This window comes from Vipera ursinii, assembly GCF_947247035.1.
Source record: "Vipera ursinii genome assembly, chromosome: Z".
In the NCBI taxonomy this organism is placed as follows: Eukaryota; Metazoa; Chordata; class Lepidosauria; order Squamata; family Viperidae; genus Vipera; species Vipera ursinii.
In genome coordinates, this window is record NC_139517.1 from 78,122,319 (window position 1) to 78,146,359 (window position 24,041).

The following is a 24,041-nucleotide window of genomic DNA, read 5'->3' on the forward strand; positions in this document are numbered from 1 at the left end:
AAAACACACCACCCTTTACCAGATCTCCTTGGAAACCATTTTCGCCACATTCACCAGGGATTCCCTTGACTCCTGGGCTGCCCTTTAAAAAAACAAAACCTATGAGAGATATTTTGAGCAATAAAATGTAACTGAGTCTTAATTCATACAAAATGGAAGCAATTTCTGGCAGAGGGCCAGGATAGCTGAAGGCTTCTGAGAGAAGCATCTACATCCATCTCTCCTTTAAAGCGAATTACTATTGCCCTATTTCTCAGTGTGGGTGCTGGCTCACTATTAGCTATCAATGTTTATACCTTCCTCCACTACAAAGAGAAACTGAGATCATTGTAGTATGGACAGAGATAGAACAATATATCAGTAACTTTCTTTTAGAATACCAAAATGTTATGGTACTATTTGGGAGAAGGATGACATTAATGCTAGATTAGACCTCAGTTATTATATACTTTATACTATAAATTGAATTTTTAGTCTTATTGTAAGACTTGGAAAATATTTGTTTGAAGAATGTGGCCTCATCCCCCTGATTCAATGTTCAATGGCTCTGAGTGCCATTGTTCTTATAGCTGAAACCATACTGGCAGAAAAGGGCGGTACCAGCAAGTTTGAAGTGCCCCCAATTCTAGAAGTTCAAAAATGTTTGATAGAAATAAATGCATATTATTTATTTATTTATTTATTTTATTGGATTTGTATACCGCCCTATTCCCGTAGGACTCAGGGCGGTTTACAGGGCAGTTAAAACCATGAATACAAAAAATTAAAAACAATTAAAACAATTAAATTAAATTCAAGCCCCAAGAGTAAATCTAAAACCCAGTTAAATTAACAACCCCACAGTCTGGACCAAACAGATTGAAGAGCCAAGTTTTCAGGTCCCAGCGAAATGAGCGAAGGTCGGGGGCAGTGCTAAGTTCTGTGGGTAGTTGGTTCCATAGGGCAGGCGCACCCACAGAGAACGCCCTTCCCCTGGGAATAACCCGCTGGCATTCATTAACCGGTGGTACCCTGAGAAGGCCCTCCCTGTGGGGACACACAGGATGATGGGAAGATAATGCTGGCAGCAGGTGTTCCCTTAGATAGTCCAGACCCAAGCCATTTACCAGCACCTTGAATCTCACCCGGAGGGCAACTGGAAGCCAATGCAGCTCACGGAGAAGAGGTGTTACACGGGAGTATCGGGAAGTTCCCATCAAAACTCGTGCGGCTGAATTCTGCACCAGTTGAAGCCTTCGGGTGGTCCTCAAGGGCAGCCCCATGTAGAGGGCATTGCAGTAGCCTAACCGGGAGGTCACGAGCGCATGCATACGTAGAGCATCTCGGTCCAGATAGGGACGCAACTGGTGCACCAGGCGAATCTGGGCAAAAGCCCCCCTGGTCACGGCTCCTATATGATCTTCCAAACTGAGCCGTGAATCCAGGAGGACTCCCAAGTTGCGAGCCCTATCAACAAGGGGTAATACCTCATCCCCTATTGTTAATGATGGTGAAGGCTGGTCAGCCCGAGATGCGGGTATGAACAGCCACTCAGTCTTATAATGAAAGTAAGGACCCTATGGCCCTATGGTAATTGCTGAAGTATAATTCCTCATAAATAAATAAGGGAAGACATTCAGCAAAATAAATCCAAAAGTAAAGTTTTCAATGTATTATGGTGCCTAAATGCCGCATACCTTGTAGCGTAAATATAGCAATCCAATAAAAGTAACATAATTAAGAGGAGGACGTTTGACCATAAGGCAACCATCACGATATATATATATATATATATATATATATATATATATATATATATATATATATATATATATATATATATATATATATATATGTGGATCTTTGGTCATTTGGGTTTTTTCCCACGTAGAATTGAAGGTGTAAAAGGCTTCAACTGGTGCAGAATGCGGCCGCGTGAGTTGTGATGGGGGTCTCCCGATACTCCCACGTAACACCTCTACTCCGCGAGCTGCATTGGCATCTGGTTGCCCTCCGGGTGAAATTCAAGGTGCTGGTGATGACCTATAAAGCCCTACATGGCTTGGGTCCGGGATATCTGAGGGAACACCTGCTGCCGGCATCAAGTTCCCTTCGTCCAGTGCGCTCCCACAGGGAGGGTCTTCTCAGGGTGCCACCGGTAAGAGATTGCTGGCGAGTAACACCCAGGGATAGGGCCTTCTCAGTTGGGGCGCCGGCCCTTTGGAACCAGCTGCCAGTGGAGCTGAGGACTGCCCCCTGGCTCTTCGAGCTCTCTGGCCCAGGCTGAGGATTAATTTATTTTAATTGGGGTTTTATTTATACAGGGATAAATTTAATCTTTTTTAAACTTGGTTTTTAACTTTTGTATTTTTGGTTTTTAATTACCCTGTAAACCGCCCTGAGTCCTTCGGGAAAGGGCGGTATATAAATGTAATAAATAAATAAATAAATAAATAAATAAATAAATAAATAAATAAATAAATAAATAAACATTTCGACGAAATCCCATCCGTCATCCTCAGGCTGGTGGCTTATATATATATATTCAGATTGCAAAAATCACATGAAGCAAAGCCCCACTTCTTTTCCATAGGTGATAGTATCAAATGACCATACAAAGGGGGGGCTTTGATTGTGCAGTGTGATTAACGTCTTGACCTCAGCTGGAAAGAAATTAGAATGTCTGGAGTTTGGAATGACAGCACTCTGCATTTCAACTATGTAAACCAAATAAATCAAAGTACCTGGTTGCCAGGGTCACCTTTTTCTCCTTTAAATCCTGGAACCCCAGGGGAGCCCTTGGAGACAAAAGATCTCTTGTCATTAAATTTATTGATTTAAATTAAATATTTAATCAAATTTAATTAATTAAACAAATTAAGCACCATTAATTTAGATGGAACACTAACAGAAAAAGAGAGAAAGTGATCTTACTGGCTCTCCATTAATGCTATCAAATCCTTTTTCTCCATTGCTTCCCTGCAAAGATAAAGCAAGTGATATTATCAGGTAGTTTACCACAAGATCAAACACATGTTACTATCCTATGATTTGATACCAAGCACAAAAAGTATAGCATCCAAACTATATTTTTTTTCTTTTAGCTGTTTTCAGGTTTTAGTTTCTGAAAGGGACAGGACACAGTCAAATATGTCAAGCAAACAATTTTAAAACTTAGGAAAACTTTACAAGACTATTATTGCTTCCATTTGTGATAATTATTGATTGTTATATTATTTGCAGCCAGTCGTTTCCTAATTGGAAATTAGGAGACTGGGAGTTCTAGCCCTGCTTTAAGCATGAAGCCACCTGGGTGACCTTGCACCATTCTCCTTCTCAGCCCTAGGAAGAAGTCAAAAGCAAACCACTTCTGAAAATATTGCCAAGAAAACTGCAAGGATTTGTCCAGGTAGTTGTCAGAAATCACATCTGAAGACACAAATTACACTATAGTGGAATCCTACCATGTGGTGAGAAAGGCGGCCAATAAATTTGATAAATGAAATAAAATTACTTATCAGAGATTTGCTATAAGTTGGACCATTCCAGAACACTTTGAACTAGAGTTCATATGGTTTGCTTGAGAATTCTGGGTGTTATATCAACTCTTCCAGAAGGCACATAGTGTGGAAATCTGGCCCTTAGGATTGCAGCTATTGAATAGTGTGACTTTTAGATTCCCACAATTTCTCCAAGCAATTGTAAGGACTATATTTAATGCTGATGCCTAATAACAAAATGCCTTGTTGATGACCTATAAAGCCCTAAATGGCTTGGGCCCGGGATATTTGAGGGAACACCTGCTGCCGGCATCAAGTTCCCTTCGTCCTGTGCGCTCCCACAGGGAGGGCCTTATCAGGGTGCCCCCGGTAAAAGACTGCCGGCGGATAACACCCAGAGGGAGGGCCTTCTCAGTGGGTGCGCCTGCCCTTTGGAACCAGCTGCCCGTGGAGCTTAGGACTGCCCCCGACCTTTGTTCATTCCACCAGGACCTGAAGACCTGGCTCTTTGAGCTTTCCGGCCCAGGCTGAGAGTTTTTAATTGGGGGTTTTATATTTTTCAGGGATCAAATTTAATTATTTTTAATTGTTTTTAACTTTTGTATTGTATTGACATTTTAAAATACCTTGTCAACCGCCCTGAGTCCTACGGAAAAAGGGCGGTATATAAATTCAATAAACTTAAACTTAAACTTGTTTTAATGTTTGTATTGACTGTTTTTTAAATGCCCTGTAAACCGCCCTGAGTCCTTCGGGAAAGGGCGGTATATAAATCTAAATAAAATAAAATAAATAAAAAAATAAACTTTAAAGCCATGCTTCAAGACTACAAACTAGATATCTGAGAAATCCTTTGGCCTCAGAGGGACAACAAAATGACACATAATTTCATCTCTAAAAATAGTTGTCATTTATATATTCATTTTGGTCCGGAGTTTTTTTTTTTTTTGAAGAAGTAAAAAAAAACTAATAATAATTAGCAATTAACTCTTGAATGTATTATATAATTTACAAGTTTTACAAAAAGTTGCATTTCTGTAAAACAAAGAATCATGTTGGACAGCTGCCAGATTGATTGCAGCAATACATTGGAAAACTAAAGTACTAGCCAACATTCTTTGGAACAACACATTTTTAAAATGTGGAAACAGCTGTTACTGAAAAAGGAACACATCAGAAAAAGCTCCTGAAGAAATCATTAATTCAAATGCTGAATCAATGAGCCAGTTACTAAGTGATTGCTTTCATCTATCCAATTGCCTTTCTGGGCAGAAATGCAGTATTAGCTTACAAGATAGGTGGTAATATCTACTTACTCCTGACTGAAAATTAAATAAGATCTAAATTTCTTATGTTTGGATGACTGAGTATCAGAAAATCCCTGAGCTATGAGCAAGACTGGGAAATAAATTTTAAAAAAATCAAACAAACAAAATCTGGAGTAAGACAATGGCTAACCTGTTTCCATAATGTTGCCAAGAAAATCATGCAGGAGATTTCATGAGGTCACTAGGATTCAAGCTTATCTCCCAACAGGCTATACATATTATCTTTCTTTAAGATTTAATTGTATTTATATCTGCTTCTAAATCCCCCCCCCCTATTTTTTTGTTTCATCTTGTCCTTATCTTCTGCAAGTCACAATATTTTTTGAACTCCTTGAATTACCTGGTAGACTTTAAATGAGTCTACACAATTTTACCAGCTCTATAGTTGATTACATTCATGGTGAAACCTTGATGGGAAGGCAAAAAAATAATTTTAAAAAAGAAATTAAAGGAAAAAAAAGGTGAAAAGAAAATCCCCTTTTTTGGCCTTTGTCTTTTATCCAATGCTACTAACCCCTCTGTGATATGAAGCATCATCTCCATCATTTTATAATGCTTGGATTGTGTTTCTCCAAACACAAATTTTTGCCTACTTTGGCTTTCCATAACAAAGTGAGATCACATGCTTTTTATCTTTTGACATCATGTGTTGCTAAATTCTAATTTATTATTTTCTTGGTTGAGTAAATATTAAAATCCTCCTCTGTCTCCAAATAGCAAATATCAATAAGAATATTGAGGATATTGCAATTTCCAAAAATGGGAAGAAGGGTAGCTAGTCCTTGTTTGGATATGATCTCTAATTTGAGCACACAATACTTTTCTTTCAGTCCATGCTTTTAAATCAAGTTTCTGTACCTTCTCACCAGTTATTCCTCTTTGTCCCTGAAAAAGAAGAGAAAGATCAATACAATAATCTTAAATGCAGGCAGTGAGTTAAAGAACTTTTTGTTGAAACTTTAAAGGTATTGGATAAATACTGTATTTCCTACCTTAGGGCCTCTATTGCCTCGGCAACCGCCGTACCCTTTATCACCATCTGATCCTGGCACCCCTCTTGGACCCTAATAATAGTGAAAATTAAAAGAAAGTTTATTGTAAAGAATTTGTATCATCTCCATGTCATAGCCAGAGAATGCATTGGCTTTCATATATTGCCAAATTATACATATGCATGTATGCATGTATGTATGCATGAGTATGTGCATGTATACACATGCCCCATTACATGATTCTCTTTGGGGATGAAAAGCGTTATGCAGAGCACAGGAAAAGAAAAAGGAATGTTAAATTGTGGGAAATTATATTCATAGATCTTTAAACTCTGACATCCTTTTTCATAGAAACTCAAGATAGTTTTACACGTTTTCCTTTACTTCTAGAAAGCTACCTAGCCAATCACAACCTTTTCTGATACCTGGGTCTCATTAAGACTAATGGAATAATTTTTTGAAATATGTCTCTGCTGGACAGATTCTGTGGGCAATCTGGGTATCCATAAACAAGGGTAACAGAAAGAAAATAATACGCAGCAGTTTGAAGAAACTTAAAACTAACACCAAAGGTTCTCCCAAAGGATGTCTGAACTGTGTCAAGCATAAGTCAGAAAAACAGGAACATATTTAATGAAGATGGAAAACTTTGAGAGAATGAGTGAGCAGAAGTAATGTAATGTAGAAGTAATGCTACACAGTACAGAAACACTGCATGTTGTTTTGATTCTTATCATGATTTTTAAATTTTCTCTTTTTGGTAAATGCATGTAATGTAATTTAATAACTTACAGGTGCTCCTTCATCTCCTAAGTGTCCTGGGCTTCCTTCAAAACCTTGAGGTCCCTGAAATTATGATAACAATAACTGAAATCAAATATCATTTGAAGAATACATAATGATCCTATCTTGTGCAAAGATTAATTATGCCTCTTAAATTAAACTGTCTAAACAAATAGGGTTTTCCCCCCTTTACCTCCATTCCATATCTTCCTTGTTCACCTGGTGCTCCGTCTTCACCAATACATTTGCAGTACATACAGCAACAAGTCCGTTCAGCAATGTTACTCTTTCAAAAAGGAGATTGGTCACAGTAATAAAAATTACCAGTCAAAATAAAACGTATCCTTTTATCAAGTATAACATCAAGAAAATAATGTAACAAGTTCTTTCAGCATCTCAGATAAGCACCACTCTCAAATTGCATTTTTTCTCTGTTCATTACTTTGTCTCCCAGTCTTAAAAAGATGATTTAAGGAGCTAGAACTTTTTCTAAACATTTATTTATTTGTTTGGTTTATGTGGAGCATTTTTGTCAAAGAAAGATATTTCAACCTGTTTGTGCTTGATTAACATGATTTTTGGTTATTTGGGCAGAAGGTACGAAATGCACTTCCCAGTTGTAGTAGCCTATCTACTGGGAGAAGAAACATTTTTCTAGATTTCACAAGCAAATAAATTGAACCTAAAGCAGCTTATTGCTGCTCTTTTCAGCACAACTGGGGAAATTTGTCCCAAGTTGCTCTCTATTTTGTTTCATAAGAGAAATGTAGGTTAATTTAGTAGGTTTTTTTGTTTTGCTTTTCTTAGGCCATTCTGTCTTTGCTTTCTGATATATCAAATGCTACACTAGAACACACCTATAAGTAGGTGGTTTCTATTATGTTGAAGTGTAACTTATGTCTGAGTGAATATCAGAAGAAGAGACAAAGCGACACAGATGAGCAATGCCAAACAATATAATCATACAGTTACACCACACTAAAGTGCTTTATTCATAGTTTATGGCTTACATTTTCTATGAATCAGTTCATTGAACTATGAACTATGAACTATGAACTATCAAACTATGTTAAAAACTAACTCTAGCTTCATTCAGTTTGCAAACACAGCCAATATTAAAAGCTGTATGTCTTATTTGCCTTTACATCATATGTAGCTTATGATGAAAAACAACGCAAAAAGCTTTACCAGTTATTATTAATTAACAATACAATCTTACAGGATAGAGTAAAACCAAGGTAGAAGGTTTTCATTTTTCTCTATAATGTGGATTTGTAGTGACAGGGCAGGAAGATGGAAATATTGCCCTTTATCTGTAGCTTTTTACAGTCTTGTATTTGTTTGAATCTATAGAATTGTATCTATAGAATTTAGAAAGGGAGGCAATTCATAACTTTCTTGACAAATCCAACATACATTGGAACTTTCTGGACTGCTAGTCTAATGGGAGATCTTTCTTTCACCTCTCAAAAGATTGTAACCAAGTTTCTTGGCTCTCAAGTCACAATAGTTCACCTTTGTCCCATAAATTTAAATGATATTTCACCCGTACCAATTTATTATAGACTTCGGCTCTAAAATTGCAGTCCTAACACCCTCACAAAGTATTTGGAAGGATGTACTTATGCCTTCATTTTTCCTGAATTGCTTACCATGTATTTGAACAATTGACTGGCAATATCTCTCATGCCAATATTCAGCTGGATCTTGTAGCCGTAGCCTTTTCCAAATTCAATGAATTGCATGTCATTAAAATTTGAAGCTCCTTCCAAAACCACAGTTATTAATGCATCCAATCCTGGTTAAAATATTTATGATTATTTGTAAGTATTCAACTAGACTTTGTAACAAAAAATGTAATACCTGCAGTTCATTCTAATACAGGACTTAGGTTTTAATGGCCATGTAAAGATTTATATATATATATATATATATATATATATATATATATATATATATATATATATATATATATATATATATACATACACACATATATATACATACACACACACACATGCGTGCTAGTCATTTCCAACTCTAGGGGCCGGTGCTCATCTCCCTTTCAAAGCCAAAGAGCCAGCACTTGTCCGAGGATGTCTCCGTGGTCATGTGGCCGGCATGACCAGACGCCAAAGGTGCACAGAGCACTGTTACCTTCCCACCATAGTGGTCCCTATTTTTCTACTTGCATTTTTACGTGCTTTTGAACTGCTAGGTTGGCAGAAGCTGGGATGAGTAACAGGCGCTCACTCTGCTATGCGGCACTCGGGATTCGACACGCCAAACTGCCGACCTTCTGATCGACAAGCTCAGCATCCTAACCCACTGAGCCACCGCATCCCATAAATACATACATACATACATACATACATACATACATATATATATATATATATATATATATATATATATATTGCTCAAAAAATAAAGGGAACACAAGATAAGACATCCTACTATTAAATACAGAACATTGTGTTTTTTAAGTGTTCCCTTTATTTTTTTGAGCAGTATATGTGAGTGTGTGTGTAAATTTTTTTTTTTGGATTGCTAACAAAGAATTAAAACAATCCAAAAAAAATTTTACATATATATGAGCTGTCACTACTGTGACCACTGCCTGTGGATGGCCTTGGGTTAGGCTGAAACAGGAAATAAAGATTTGTCCCATGTTTGGGGCCTAGCAAGGTAATCTAAATACTTAACAAACATTTAACATATATATATATATATATATATATATATATATATATATATATATATATATATATATATTTGTGTAAATTTCTAACATTACTAATATATATATGTGTGTCAAATGTTAACTATTTAGATTACCTTGTTAGGCCCCAAACATGGGGCAAATCTTTATTTCCTGTTTTCAGCCTATCTTGAAGGCCATCAAATAAAGATTTGCCCCATGTTTGGGGCCTAGCAAGGTAATCTAAGAGTTAACATATCACACACACACACACACACACACACACACACACACACACACACACACATATATATATATATATATATATATATATATATATATATATACACATATACACACACACACATATATATACATACATATACATTATATATATATATATATATATATATATATATATATATATATATATATATATATATATATATATACACGCACATACACTCTCACACACACACACACACACATATAAAATGAGGCCTACAGAAACTGTGTACTAGAAGCTCTGATCGGGGGGAAAAATCCAATGATGAATTTGATTAACCATCTATATTCCCACACAAACATATCCCCTAGTTTTCACATTTAAGCAATTTATCTCCAAGTCTGTTTTTAAGGATATCCCTAGAATAATACCAGGTATGTTGTGGAGGACTACAACAAATGGAAGGTTACAGAGAAGATTAGACCAAGTGTTTAGTGAAAATGGAACTGGGTCTTAAGAAAAAGGGTCAAGAATTGGGCCTTAAGCAAAAAAACATTAGTTTTTGCTGCATTTTGTCATAGTTTAATGCAAACTAAATACTTAAAGAGTTGTAGACTCTTTTATGCAAAATACAGTATTGCAAGACATGAACTATGACTAATTAAGGAATATTAGAGTTGAATGCAATATCTAATTATAATACAATAGACAGATTAATATGAAATATTTACATTGTAATAACAGTAAATGCTTTTGCAAATCAGTGAGCCCTAGAGCACTTGTCAGGCTTCTCTTGGAAAACTGGCACACAAAAATTTAACAACTTCTAATAAGAGTCTTGTATAAAAGTTAAGAAACCATTATGAAAGAATTTTGGCATCTGTTCTATTTATTTATTTATTAAATTGGTTTGCTGCCCATCTTGCCTCAAGGCAACTCTGGGCAGCTTACAATCTATAAAATCAATAAAACCATAAAAATAAATATTTCTAATAATAATAATCATACAAATTATAAGTAAAAGATGGGGAGGGCAGGATTTGCAGGGAAGGAAGAAGAAGGATCTTCTGTTGGTCTCCATTTATAGTGAAATTGATGTTCAGATTCTTGGGCCTTTCTCCCACCTAACCTATGAGAGGGGTAAGAGACCCAATTTCCATCTGCTTCTCTTTTTTTTTTGCAACAGACAAATCTGATATCAGATTGTTTTTCTCTGACCATAGGAGAATTAACTATCACATCACTTCAGCCACTGAAGAAGTTTACAGCAGCAGGCATGTATTGCCATTTATTGGCCAAGCATAGAATTGCATTAAAAATACAGTGAGCCTAACTTGTTCCTTTTTGTTCTATTTGTACCTTTGCTTTATCGTGGCTGATGATGATGCGTTTTTCTGGAAAATTAAACATTTAACATATAACCCTTATCTCAAACCTCTGAGAATCAGGTTCCATTTTTCCTCTTAAACTTTCAAGGCCAATTACTATGTCCACAACAACATGCCAATTTATTGTGTCCAATACATCCTTTATCTCAGATTTATAGCTCCCTATTTCTCTTCTGGCTTTTGCCTGGAAAGGAATTTTTTTTTACTCAGAAATATGGGAATATAGAATAGTTCCATGAAGTTAATAAAACTCATGACATACCTTTTTTCTTCAGTTCTTCTGATTTGTCTTCCAGGATTTCTATTCTATCATCCAAGCCATCTGAAAAGATTAGTAGTACCTAATATGAAAGTAAAAATAATAACGTGTAGACTGTCTAAAATTGTATTATAGACAAAAGAATTTGAGTACAAAGGATTAAAAACAGAAAACTCACTTTCCTTCTGTTTGCAGATTTGATCTGGAATGTTTCCCAAAGTGAATCCAAGAATTCTGCAGTAAGATGAGATGCATTGGTGATGGTGGTGCCCACAAAACTGTTTATAAGTTTTTCACTATCAATTTGGAACTTTGATGCCACCGGTGGATCTGTGTTTTTAATTTTCAGTGCCACACTAGTTTGTGTTTGTGATCCTGCATTACAGCTTAGGCTAGTTAAAGATGTGAGAGAACTTATAATCTGAGGCAGATAGAATTCCAGCTGGGGCTGTCCATGGAATACATAATCACCTTGATTTTGTGAAGAGACTTCTATTCCCACAACAATATCCATGAAGCATGCTATTGTTTGTTACAAAGAAGGAGAAGATAGCATCAGTTACAATCAATTACTATCAAAGGAAAAAGAAATTAAAAAAACAAAAAAGAGTGAAAGCATGGAAGAGTGGGGAAATTTTTTTATAATCACTAGCTAGGTCACAACATTAAAAGGAAAGCCATGAGACAGTTAATTCAAAAACCTAAAACTTTGAATAATTTAAATATTCATCACTCTAAAGTTTATCTGGTTCACTTTTAATGTGAAAATGCCTAATATGTACCTTCTGAACCTATATCTGATTCAAAATGCACTCACATTCACATTTTTCATTACTTTATGATTGAATAAAAGGTAAAGGTAAAGGTTCCCCCGCACATGCGTACTAGTCATTTCCGACTCTAGGGGCAGGTGCTCATCTCCGTTTCAAAGCCAAAGAGCCAGCGTTTGTCCGAGGACGTCTCCATGGTCATGTGGCCAGCATGACTAGACGCCAAAGGCGCACGGAACGCTGTTACCTTCCCACCGTGGTGGTCCCTATTTTTCTACTTGCATTTTTACATGCTTTTGAACTGCTAGGTTGGCAGAAGCTGGGACGAGTAACAGGCGCTCACTCTGTTACGCGGCACTCGGGATTCGACCCGCCAAACTGCCGACCTTCTGATCGACAAGCTCAGCGTCCCAACCCACTGAACCACCGCGTCCCTTTATGATTGAATGCATCAACCCAAATTCACCTTGCAAAAAATATTTAGACCATGAGAATAAAAACAATTAGGGGCATATTGAGCAAAATGCACATAAACATGAATTAATGTATGCATTAAGATGGGTATACAAAAATGTTATCTTGGGTTTATCTAAAAATATGCAAACTGATACAACAGAATACCACTAATTACATTTGGGGGGAAAATTAACAATAGACTTGATAGATTTGTCCATCTCTAAACTAAATCAGAGATTAAGTCTATTTTGTTAAGTTTTGCAATTGTTTGTGGTAAATATAAGGTTACATTGACATATGTTTTAACAACAGGCTTTAATTCAACCAAAAAGAGAAGAAAATCATCCTTGTTCTTTTTGCCCCTATTTAAAATAATTACAGGTGGTGGGTGCAGTTTGAACATTCAAAGTGCTTAGATGGAACAAAAGACACGTAACCCATTTTTTCCCAAAAGGAAAGATATTGAACTATTAGAGTGCTTGAAGTGAGAATACTTACATGTTTTATCTTCTTGCTCACAAATATCATCAACTAGTCTTTTTTTAATTACCTTCAGTTCGCTGAAATTATCAACTGTGTATTTTCTGTCTGAGGAGCCAGCTATCTGACTAAGCTGCAAATGGTCAATTCTCCCTACTCCTATGGCATATATATCAACGCCTTTCTTTCTCAGATCTTCTGCTGCTTGAACAACTCTATCATGTGACCTTCCATCAGTGATCACCAGCAAAATCTGCTGGATGTTTTCATTTATTCTGCTGCCACCTTCTGGAGTAAAGTAGAGCTTCACTTTTTTAAGGGCAGCACCAATATATGTCTGAAGTCCTTCCATCTGTTGAATGCGTCTGATTTGATTTTCAAGTTCTGATTTGCGTGAGAAAATATTGAGGCTGAATTCTTCCTGGTATCTGTCACTATACTGAGCAATACCAACTTGCACATTGTGGGAGGTGTCAAACGGATGAATTAAATCTTGTAAAAAATTCTTCATCTTAGTGAAATCACTGTCACTTATACTATTAGAACCATCAATCAGGAACACCAGATCTGCTGGAATTCCACATTCTGCAATAGAGAAGAAAGAAGATTAAATATAATAAGGGATGAAAGTAGCCTAAGTCAAGTTTAAAGAAGATTAACCAACAATGGATCCTGAAAAATAATCGGATGCTACAGACAACCACAGACGGTTCTGCTTGTATTTTAGTTCTTATTTATTATATTTACTTTATGTTAAAGTTTTACTTATGAAGGAAATTTCCAATTCATAAAGAGATCATAACCTACCAGTCAGAGATTTCAGAATACCCTAGGGATTTTTTTGCTCAATTTATTTTGACTGAACCCTGGAGTCCAATATACACATATTTCAGCTGAACTATAATTCTGTAAAATAGGTTGGTAGTCATGCATAAATGCAGGTGGTAAATTATATTTTGCCATAGAGATAAAGGCCCCATGGTTCAGAAAAGTGTTTAGGTTTGTACTTCCCTACAATATTATTTCATATTAGGTCTTATGTAGTTTATTTTCTTGGTAGACATAGAATTTCACTGCAAGACTATTACTCCAATATACATGTGATTCGCATTAATAAAATAAGCATTGTGAATGACCATCTCTTTGAAACTAGTTTCTAGTTTTAGACTGATTTTGTGTTTTATTTACAAGTCAGTAAATCACTATACCATTTCATTGTAGTACTTCTTTTTTCAGAAATATTTCATTATTTAACCACCTACCTGTTTTTGAAACACCACAAATGTTATCAGATAATCTGGGGTAGAGATTTTTCAGGCCTTCAAATGTATTTACATAGAAAAATCTGTCTTCAGATCCTGCCATGGCCAAGAGTTCATCTGGCTTGGCTCTTTCTATCCCAATAGCATAAATCACAATCCCGCGAGCCCTGAGATTCTTCGATACTTCCTCGAGGTTTGCTGCATCGTGGGAATCCCCATCAGTTATCACTATAAGAACTTGGGGGATGTTCTGGTGCTTGCGACCGCCCTGCTTCTTAGAGAAAAGATTTTCTGAATGACGCAATGCCTTGGCTGTATAAGTTGTTTCCCCGATAGGTTTATCATTCTGAATAGCCTCAATAATTGCTGATTTGGTGTTGAACTGGTTGAGATAGAAAAATGTTTCTGGCTCTGCAGAATATTTGACCGCTCCAAACTGAACTCGATCATAGCCAACATCAGATTTTTTCACCAAGGTTATCATGAAATCTTTCATAACATCATATTCTTTGGGATCGATACTTCTAGAACCATCAATAACAAAAACAATATCTAGACGTTCTATTCTTCGGCATTCTAAAATAAGAATAGGATGAACAGGTTACATGAAAGCACGTCAAAATATCTCTCTCTTTTTGGATAAAAAACACTATTTATTAAATATATATGCCACCTATCTTATCTAGAGTGACTCTAGGTGGCTTACAATTCAATAAAAATAATACAAAAACATTAAAACAATAAATGTTAAAACTGCAATTGAATTAAAATTCATGAAAATTCAATTTACCAAGAGGGCTCTCGGGGCACTCTTTAATACCTGTTACAAAACCATTTCTATAGAGGCCTTCACAATGTTAAAAAAGGTAGGTCTAATAGCACTATCATGTTTTCTTGTTATAAAGTTCTGCAACTAAATGTTAACATTCTGTAGTGCAATTTTCTTTTATGATGGTCTAATTGTTTTGAATGAGCAGTTCATGTTTCCTTCCTTAATCAAGTAGAATAGCTTCACTATGAATTTGTTTCAGAATCAAGCAACAATTTCCTAATCATCTTGCTTGCAACTCAGATAACATTTCTTGAGTTAATTCATTAGACTAAAGTAAGCCAAATGTGAATATGAGTACGAAATATTTGAAATTTATAACTGTCATACTGTAACTGTTCATTACATTTGAAATAACTAAGTAACTATTATAGGCAAGCTTCAGGAATACCCATGAAAAATGCTTGGAAACTTCAAATAGTGCAGAATGAAACATCAGGACTTTTGACTAAAATCATGGGGGAGATGGCTAAGAAGGAGGCTCCACTGGCTGCATCAACAAAGAAAATCCATGACATCTTACCTAGCTCTACAGCCAGAAATATTATAAAACCCTAACAGGTTCCAGAAGTTATTAGACTATAACTCCTATCACCCGACTACCAAAAAATGGTTGCAAGGGCTCAGAACCGTTGTCAGCCATAGAAGTTGGAGCAATCTTACATTTATCTGAACTGATCAAAAGATAGAGGAAGAAAAACACAAAAAGACAGAAACATTATTCTGGAGAGTTTTCATTCAGTAAAATGAAGTGTAACATAAGCAATATAATATCTTTATGTTGAATGACTAATTCCCTTAGCTCTATGGCCAGTAAAAAAACAAACCCTCTTTCAACCATTGCATGTGGGGTTTTGCCATATGATGGCAACATTTAATTACAATTGAATGAAGTTTTCCTATAATATACTTTTGAATTCTGTAGAATTCTGCAATGTTAAGCTTATGTTATTGAATTAAGTTCTATATTTAGCTAGTCTCAGTCGTGGGATTCAAACATGTGAACAACTGGTTCTCTGTGTGGATGCCGCTTCCGGAAGTCCATTCTGGGCCTGGGCAACAAAAAATTCACTACCAGTTCTGCCGAACTGGTGCGAACTGGCTGAATCCCGCCACTGGCTAGTCTTCTATTTATCACTGGTTGCTGTTCAAAATTACAATGGACTTTTTAAAAATTACTTAGAATCCATTCTTGAAATTATGACTGACACACTCCTCCCCCACAATCATGTGATTGCATTTCACATCCTTAGCAACCAGCTCAAATTTACAACCAGTTGCAATGTCCCATAGTCCTTTGATACAAGTGTAATGCCTTGGTGGAGCAGTGGGCTAATGCCTCCTTAAGTAACACCAGCTGCCTGCAATTAGTGCAGGTTCGCATCCCACCAGGCTCAAGGTTGACTCAGCCTTTCATCCTTCCAAGGTAGGTAAAATGAGGACCCAGATTGTTGGGGGCAATAAGCTGACTTTGTAATAATGCCGTTTGGGGGGGGGTGTGAAAGCCCTAATAAGCAGGCATATACATAGAATGAAGGCTATTGCTAAGCACATTGGTTTGTGCTTAAATTGTAAGCCACCGTGAGTCTTCGGAGAAGGGCGGGATATAAATGGGATTAAAATTAAATTAAATTAAATTAAAATTAATTTTGTCATTTTCCAGCAGAAAACAGCAAAAATCCCCATTAGATATTTTGATTTCACTTAACAACCAGATGGTTTATTTAAACAAACATCTGATTTGTTTAACAACTACAGTGACTCACTTTACAATCATAAAAAAACATGGTGGCAACATACACCTTAGGTGGCTACATTGTGATTGTAAGATGAGGATTACCTGTACAACAGTCAGGAATAAAAAGCTAAATGGATTAGACATATTTACATATGTATTTATATATTTACGTAAATTTGTAAATACTGTATGGAAGCAGTAGTGCTGGGCTTACAAAATGACCTTTTTGACTGGAGATCCCAAAACATCATAAATGTGGCCACACTGCCCAGTGAACCAGATAAACCTACTATTTCCTTCAGTAACCAAATGATTGCCATAGACCTCCTTGGCTAAGAATAGACTGCAGACAAACAACTGTGATCGTGGCAGTGCTCTAAAAAAGGGCCTTCTTTTACCAGATGACATTCACACAGTTGCAGTATTTTTATCATGGGATATAAGATCTCAGCAATTTACCTTCTGCCTGCATCTCACTTTCACAAGCAATACATAGGATGGCCACAGTATCTATATACTGAACCTGAAACTTGGCATATTTTGGAACTTGATACATCAGCTTTCCTTATATTCTATTTGATTTCATTTGTTCCTTGAACTGATCTATTTAGGATTGTTTATTACTGCGTTGAGTAAATTGCTTAAGATGAATTGGTATGTTCTACTGCCTAATTTTGCCCTAAAAGGGAAAACAAGATTTAGAGACTTGGGTTTATTTTCAGGAGCCTTCAAGTGAAATTAGAGAGATGTGTTCATTTAATTAGCAGTGTGAGAAAAAGCAACGAACATAATAAATCAGAAGGTCAAGCTGCAATTAGCTTCTCTAGTGAGATACTGCCTTAGGAAATTACTCTTAGCAGCGATTCTTGAACAGAAAGTACAACAAACCAAATTGAACAAAACTAAGGGATTGATCTAGTACTTAGTAGTACAGTGTGATTCTTCTGTTCATATATAAGCATAGGTGTGACCATCTTGGCTCTGTTTCATACCCATTTTATAATAGGGATTGACCTCTTAGCTTGTCTTTTATAATGTCAAATTATGTCACCAACACTACACAGTAAATAAAATCAGTCTGAGTGATTAGTTGGGTCTCTGTTATTAAAATACATATTACAAATTCCTAGCCAATGCCAACATATAAGGACTGCAGACTGACGCCATATTCCCAAATGTGTAGAGACTTGTATTCCCTGAAAACTGCCCAGTTGTACTCACCATCAGAAGAGCTACATATTTCAAAGAGGATCTCATTTTTGAAGTACTTTAAAACCTCAAAATCTTCTACATAAAACACCATCTCAGGCTTCCCACTGATCTCCATCAGCTGTGTTTTGTTAGCCTGGAACAGCCCCACTGAGTAAATGATTATATTCTCCTCTCTCAAAGCTTCTGCATGGTTTTTCACCTCATCTTGTGCTTCTCCGTTAGTTATCAGAATAAGAACTTTCTTGACATATAGTCGTGCTCCTTTGGCGGGTTTGAAATAATTGGACACAAATTGCAGGGCACCTCCAGTGAGTGTGCTCTGTCCCATAAGAGACATTCTCCCAATAGCATTGTTGATATCTAGTTTTGTCAAGTGTTGATTTAGTTGAAATTCTTCTTTGCATTTATCACTGAACTGGACAACTCCAATGTGCACCGTCTCTGGACTGACATCAGATTTGTCCACCAGCAATCTCATGAAGTTCTTCATTTTTTCAAAGTTCTCAGTTCCACTGCTTCTAGAGCTGTCCACTAGAAACACAATATCTGTTTTCTTTTCTTTGCAGACTATTAGAAGAGGGAATAAAATAAATCTGGTAATATTTGATATATCTTTTTTATATTTACACTAGTAAATAATATTTACACAAATATTTAAATATTTACACTAGCTGTTAAGTAAAACATATTGGAAATGAATATACTGGATTGGAGTGTGGTTGTTGAAATGATGGCATCTGTACCTTTAAATATTATTTTTTTCAGCTGTTAAATTGTCTAAAAGTCTTACTTGTTATCTTATTATATATTTGGCAGTTTGTATCTTTGCAATACCCTAACCCTGGTATATATTCTACACTTTGCTTAATTAAAAGTCTTATTTCCCAGATTATTTTTGCCAAAATAATGCAACTTTTTCACACTTCAATCACATACGAAGAAATATATCCTTGATCTCAAAATATCATGGATATAATTCAAATTTTAAACAGACAGAAAAGTTAATCACAATTAAGTCAAATCTGCAATGCTTATATAATCATCAGTTAACAACAATAATTAGGAACAGTAACTCCATCACTAAGCAAAATGGTCATAAAGCAAAAAAAAAAATCATGTGACTGAACCAAGCTATGACAGCAGTTCTGGTTTCAATTATTAAATGAATATCATGTGATCATTAAGTGTGAACTGAAGTAACCATTATTTGGGACTTCCTGCCAGCTTCCTCACTGACTTTGCTTGTTGCAAGTTGCACTGAAAGTCACAAATTATAATCACAGGACCACAAAACACTGCATCATCATAATTGCATGCATAATTGCAATCCATTTCATTTTCTTAAAAGTTTTAAATTGCTGAAATCTATCGTATTATGAAATCTCAGCAGCTTATGATATGATAAGGTCCCTATAACATGGTTAAAAGAAGCAAGATGTAGTCCAATCAAGGTTCCATCCACTTTTTGTGTGTGGTGTGCATACATGGTATATAAAAAACAAGTGGATTTGATTGGACTATCATGGTGATTAACTTGCCTTTTTTATCATACCCTTAGATAACCCTAATATAAAATTTCCTGAGATTTTGGCCATTTCAGAAGTTAGTTAATATCAAGCATAAGCTGTCTAACTGCAAATGACTTTGGGCAGCATGCTGTTAAAAACATGTCCAATAATTATTTAAAAACCAAAAGAGGAAATAAGCCCAGAACTAATATAATTAACATCTGACCAAAAAATTCCCACAAAGCCTCATATTCCTAACCAGGCCTTTGCCCTCATTTGCCACCCCTAGAGGAGACATGCCTCTTACTTTGATTTATTTTGCCCAATGACCAGCTTGTAACAAAATATACCTGCTAGCCATTGATCAACTTTTATTAATAAAATATAAACCAAAACTATAATCTTTTACCTTCTGTAGCACAGATCTCTCGAACAACATCATTCTTTATGTACTTTAAAGAGGCAAAATCATTCACAAAATAAGCTTGGTTAGTTGAATCTGCAATTGTGTAGATCTGAGACGCATTTGTATGTCTTACACCAATGGCATAAAGATTTATCTTCTCATTCCGCAATCTCCTGGCAGGCTCCTTTACATGGTCTTTTGATATCTGGTCTAATAACACAATCAGATGACAGGGTACACTTCTGGAACGCTGACTTTGCAATTTCCTGAACAAGGGCTGAATGAATGTCAAAGCTGCTCCTGTGTGGGGAGTCCCACCAATTTGACGAATGTTATCAATGGCTTTCAATATATCATTTGTTTTGCCGTATTCCTCAAGATCAAATTCCAGTTCACTGGTTTCAGCATACTGTACAACTCCAATGCGGACTTTATTTGGGCCAATGGTAAACAATTTAACTACTTCTTTCAAAAATAATTTAAGATCCACAAAGTCCAGATAATCAAGGTTTGATGAACCATCAATGAGAAAATAAATATCAGCTTCTTCCATATCCACACATCCTGTAGGCGACAGAATGTTGATGCATGATGAGATATTTAACCATTGAATATGAGCATCTTTTTGTTGACTTCTAACTTTCCCTGAGCATTATGCTGATGAGACAACCATTGACTTGTCCATCACAGTCTTGGACCAAGCCAAGACTGGGTAAACCAGGAAATAAATATCTATCGGTTCTATCGGAATACATAGATACATGTAAAATCTAGGTACATAGGTTCTTTTATATAAAAAAATTTGACTCATTGCTACACATTAACCAAAGAAGGACAGAATTAGTGACCAAAGGCAGAATTTCATGTTTAATATGATGATGCAAAGCAGCCAAGACTGCATTACACATATTAACAAGCCTGAGATATTTTCCTCTTTTTGTGGATTGTTGGAATAGGGTTCCTTTAGTGAAATAGGAATTCATTTAAAAGTTTTGTTGAGTATTTAAACAATACACACAATAGCAATTCAGAAGAAAATTGATTGTAATTTCATTCTAAATTTTATTCCAAAACTATATATTTAAAAAACTAAAGAAAAAAGAAAACACAATATTATTGTACCTCGACTACTTTTCTGCAATATCAAAGTGAGAATATGACATGATTATATTCTATTATAATAATAAATTATGGTACATCATTAGACAATGATAATATTAAAATTATTTAATTTAGCTTTTAAAAAAGAAATGAAGTATCATATTGTCAGTCTTGCCTTAATGCTGATACAAAGGCTGTTCACAGACTGAGTGCTGACACATTTATTAAGCCAACCTTTATTTATGGCTCCTGAGCTGTTGCAAACAAGTGGTAATATAGATTCCATTTTTTAAATAAAAAACCTGATATCCTCCCCAAATATGCAGCCCCTAACACACCATGTAAAGCACAGTGCAAACTTTCCACTGTCAGAAATTACACACTACTATTTTAGAGTAATGAAGAATTTCAAGAAATTCTTTAATCTTTGGGTTGATCTCATAAATATATTCCTCTATAGTTTTTGTAACTACTTAATAAAAACTATCCTTTTATTATACATTTGTGTGCTCAGTTTCTAGAATGTTCTCACATCAATTCTGGCAAGAAAACAGTTCTTACAGAATATGTTTACATAATTCCCTCTTGATTTTACCTGTTAAGAACCCACCCCTGCAAACTTTGTTGAGAAGAAATTACCTTTTTTCAGAAGTTCTGTTCTTTTGGTATCCATGTAGAGTTTCTGCTGTATTTGATTCATAATTTTCTTCTGAAAATCCAGAGATTTATTAAGCAACTGAGAAAATGTGCTTAGTTGAGTAACATACTGTGGTGATGGGTAAGCAGCAATCTGGGTTAGTTGGGTAATATTAGCATCTTTAATGCCAACAGCAAATATAGTCACACCAGCTCTTCTGAGCAATTTAGCTGCATCTCTCACATCCTCTTCTGAAGGCCTGTGACTAATCAGAATGGCTATTTGTTCTACTCCTTGAGCCTTCCTGCTTCCAGCAATGGCATTGAAGACCTTCTGTCTTGTAAAATTAATGGCAGTACCTATGTTAGCTTTTCCTGGCTTAGGTGATAGGCCCTGGATATGTTGTAGAAGGTGAATTCCATCAGTTGTCATCTTCAATGAAGATATCATCTGGGGCTTAGTGCTGAAGGTCACTAGGCCTATTCTTATGCATTTCTCCTTCACATCCAAAGAAGATACCAGGTTTTCCAAAAAGAGCTGCATCTTTTCGAAGTTTGTTTGTGATGAGCCTGCATCCACTATAAATACTAAATCAGCAACTCCATCACCATGACATGCTATAATTAGAAGGAAACACAACATTGCATTTTGGATTCTATATAGCTTTTTCAAGCACCTCTATTAGTGAATCAACATAGCCACATCTATCCATTCTAAAGTATCTGCTTTCTGCTTTGCTTTTGCTCTGGCAAATCTTTTCCAAATAGTGCCTTTCAGAGATACTGAACTATAACCTCCACCCTCACTAGCCAACATGGTCTTGGCCAGGCTGGAAAATATAGGCACATCTGGAGCACACAAGGTTACTGAGAAGAGACTGCTCTAGGTCAGTAGCATTCAATCTTTTGGCAAGTGGAAACTACTGAGGGTTGTCAGAAAGAAGAATTATACTAAGGATGGAGGTCCTAACTTTGGGGAGGGGGGAGTTCAAATCTGTCAACATAAAGACAACATGCATATTTTCTAGCTGTTGTTAAGATTTATTTCTGAGGCCAGAGAATAAGAGAATAAGAAAGAACTATTGGTGAGTCAAGTGCATCCCCCACCAGCAGGAAATATTTGATAGTAGATCAGGATGCAGATATTTAGATGTACTTTTATTAGCTGTTTCTTGACCAGAGATCTCATAATACCTCCAGTAGTACAAGGCAATATATCTAGCACTGACTTTGCTATTTTTCTACACAATAATATCCATATCCCAAAGGCGCTTTTTCATGAGGCAGCTGGATTTTCTTGTTTCTTGATTCATGAAAAAGCACCTTTGGGATAACCAGTGCTTTTTTTGTAAAAGAAAAAGGTGCCAGAACTCACACATGTCATACAACCTGCCTTGCCTACCCTACAAGGTTCCACCCAAAAAAAGTGCCAGAACTCCGTTCTGAGCGTTCTATGAGAAAAAAAGTCCTGGGGATAACTATGACCTGGATGACTGAGAATCTCCATAGACAATAGTTTCCAGAACTGCATTGTTGAGATGAAATTGGAATAAATAAATAAATAAATAACCTCATTTTGGTAAGTAGATATGCTAACTTTCCAACTACATTTTAAATTAATCAAATTTACACTTTTGTGGCTACTGCTAATTCCTTTCTAATAAAACTATTAGTCATGGAATATCTTACCTTCTATTACTGTTTTGTAATTCATGTTTACAGCTGCCATATTTAAAAGGTTTATACCAGTATTACCTATGTGAATAGCTTCAACCACAATCCTAGAAATATTCTGAGCAAATAAACTAAGATCTTCTATTCTAGGAAAGAAGAAATAAAATGGCTTTGTAGCCATGAGACGTAGTTCATCAGTAGAGGCCTCTTCCACTCCAATTGAAATGATATTTACTCCAGCTTTCTGCAGCAGCGAACCAGCTTCTTCTATATCATCTTTAGATTGTTGAGATGTGATCACTATCAAAATCTTGGATCTTTCTTCTCCAAGAATTGGTTTCCAGTAATCAATCTCATTTATTCTGTAGAGAGCACTGCCAGTTTTTAATAAGCCAGTTCTAAGCACCATTTTCTTTTTGATATGATTTAACATTGGATTCTTCCCTTTGTAGGTATCCAGTTGGAATTCAGTATATACTTGATCAGTATATTGAGCAAGTGCAATGCGATATTCATTAGGGCCAAAAGGTAAAAACTTGATTGCTGTACTAATAAATGTTTTGACATGCAGGAAAGATGTATTACTACTGGAAACCAAAAAAATAATATCAACAGGCTTGGGAACTGAAAAAGAAGAAAAGATATAATTATATCATGTAATGCTTAAACGTTATGGCTATAAAACAAAATGTTCAAGTATTTCAGTACATTTTCAAAGATCCTATTAAAGTGAGCCAGGCAACTGGAAGCTAAAAGGCTAAAACTGTTTTTCAAAACTTTGTAGAACAGATCATAAGGTATAACTAGAAAAGG

General features: G+C 35.8%; 1 protein-coding gene across 1 annotated transcript in view; it reads right to left on the reverse strand.

Moving 5' to 3' along the window:
• Positions 1-24,041, reverse strand: part of LOC310650182 (collagen alpha-6(VI) chain-like) — a gene marked incomplete at both ends in the record, with an annotated part of 76,122 nt that overhangs the window by 43,932 nt on the left and 8,149 nt on the right. The window contains 15 exons of the mRNA XM_083379013.1: positions 20-82; positions 2,914-2,958; positions 5,627-5,692; positions 5,800-5,871; positions 6,592-6,645; positions 6,776-6,868; positions 8,235-8,380; positions 11,160-11,238; positions 11,335-11,678; positions 12,881-13,447; positions 14,125-14,700; positions 17,913-18,470; positions 19,821-20,381; positions 21,558-22,172; positions 23,244-23,852. Coding sequence (XP_083235139.1) covers positions 20-82; positions 2,914-2,958; positions 5,627-5,692; positions 5,800-5,871; positions 6,592-6,645; positions 6,776-6,868; positions 8,235-8,380; positions 11,160-11,238; positions 11,335-11,678; positions 12,881-13,447; positions 14,125-14,700; positions 17,913-18,470; positions 19,821-20,381; positions 21,558-22,172; positions 23,244-23,852 — 4,448 coding nt within the window. The remainder of the gene's footprint in view (positions 1-19; positions 83-2,913; positions 2,959-5,626; positions 5,693-5,799; positions 5,872-6,591; positions 6,646-6,775; positions 6,869-8,234; positions 8,381-11,159; positions 11,239-11,334; positions 11,679-12,880; positions 13,448-14,124; positions 14,701-17,912; positions 18,471-19,820; positions 20,382-21,557; positions 22,173-23,243; positions 23,853-24,041) is intronic.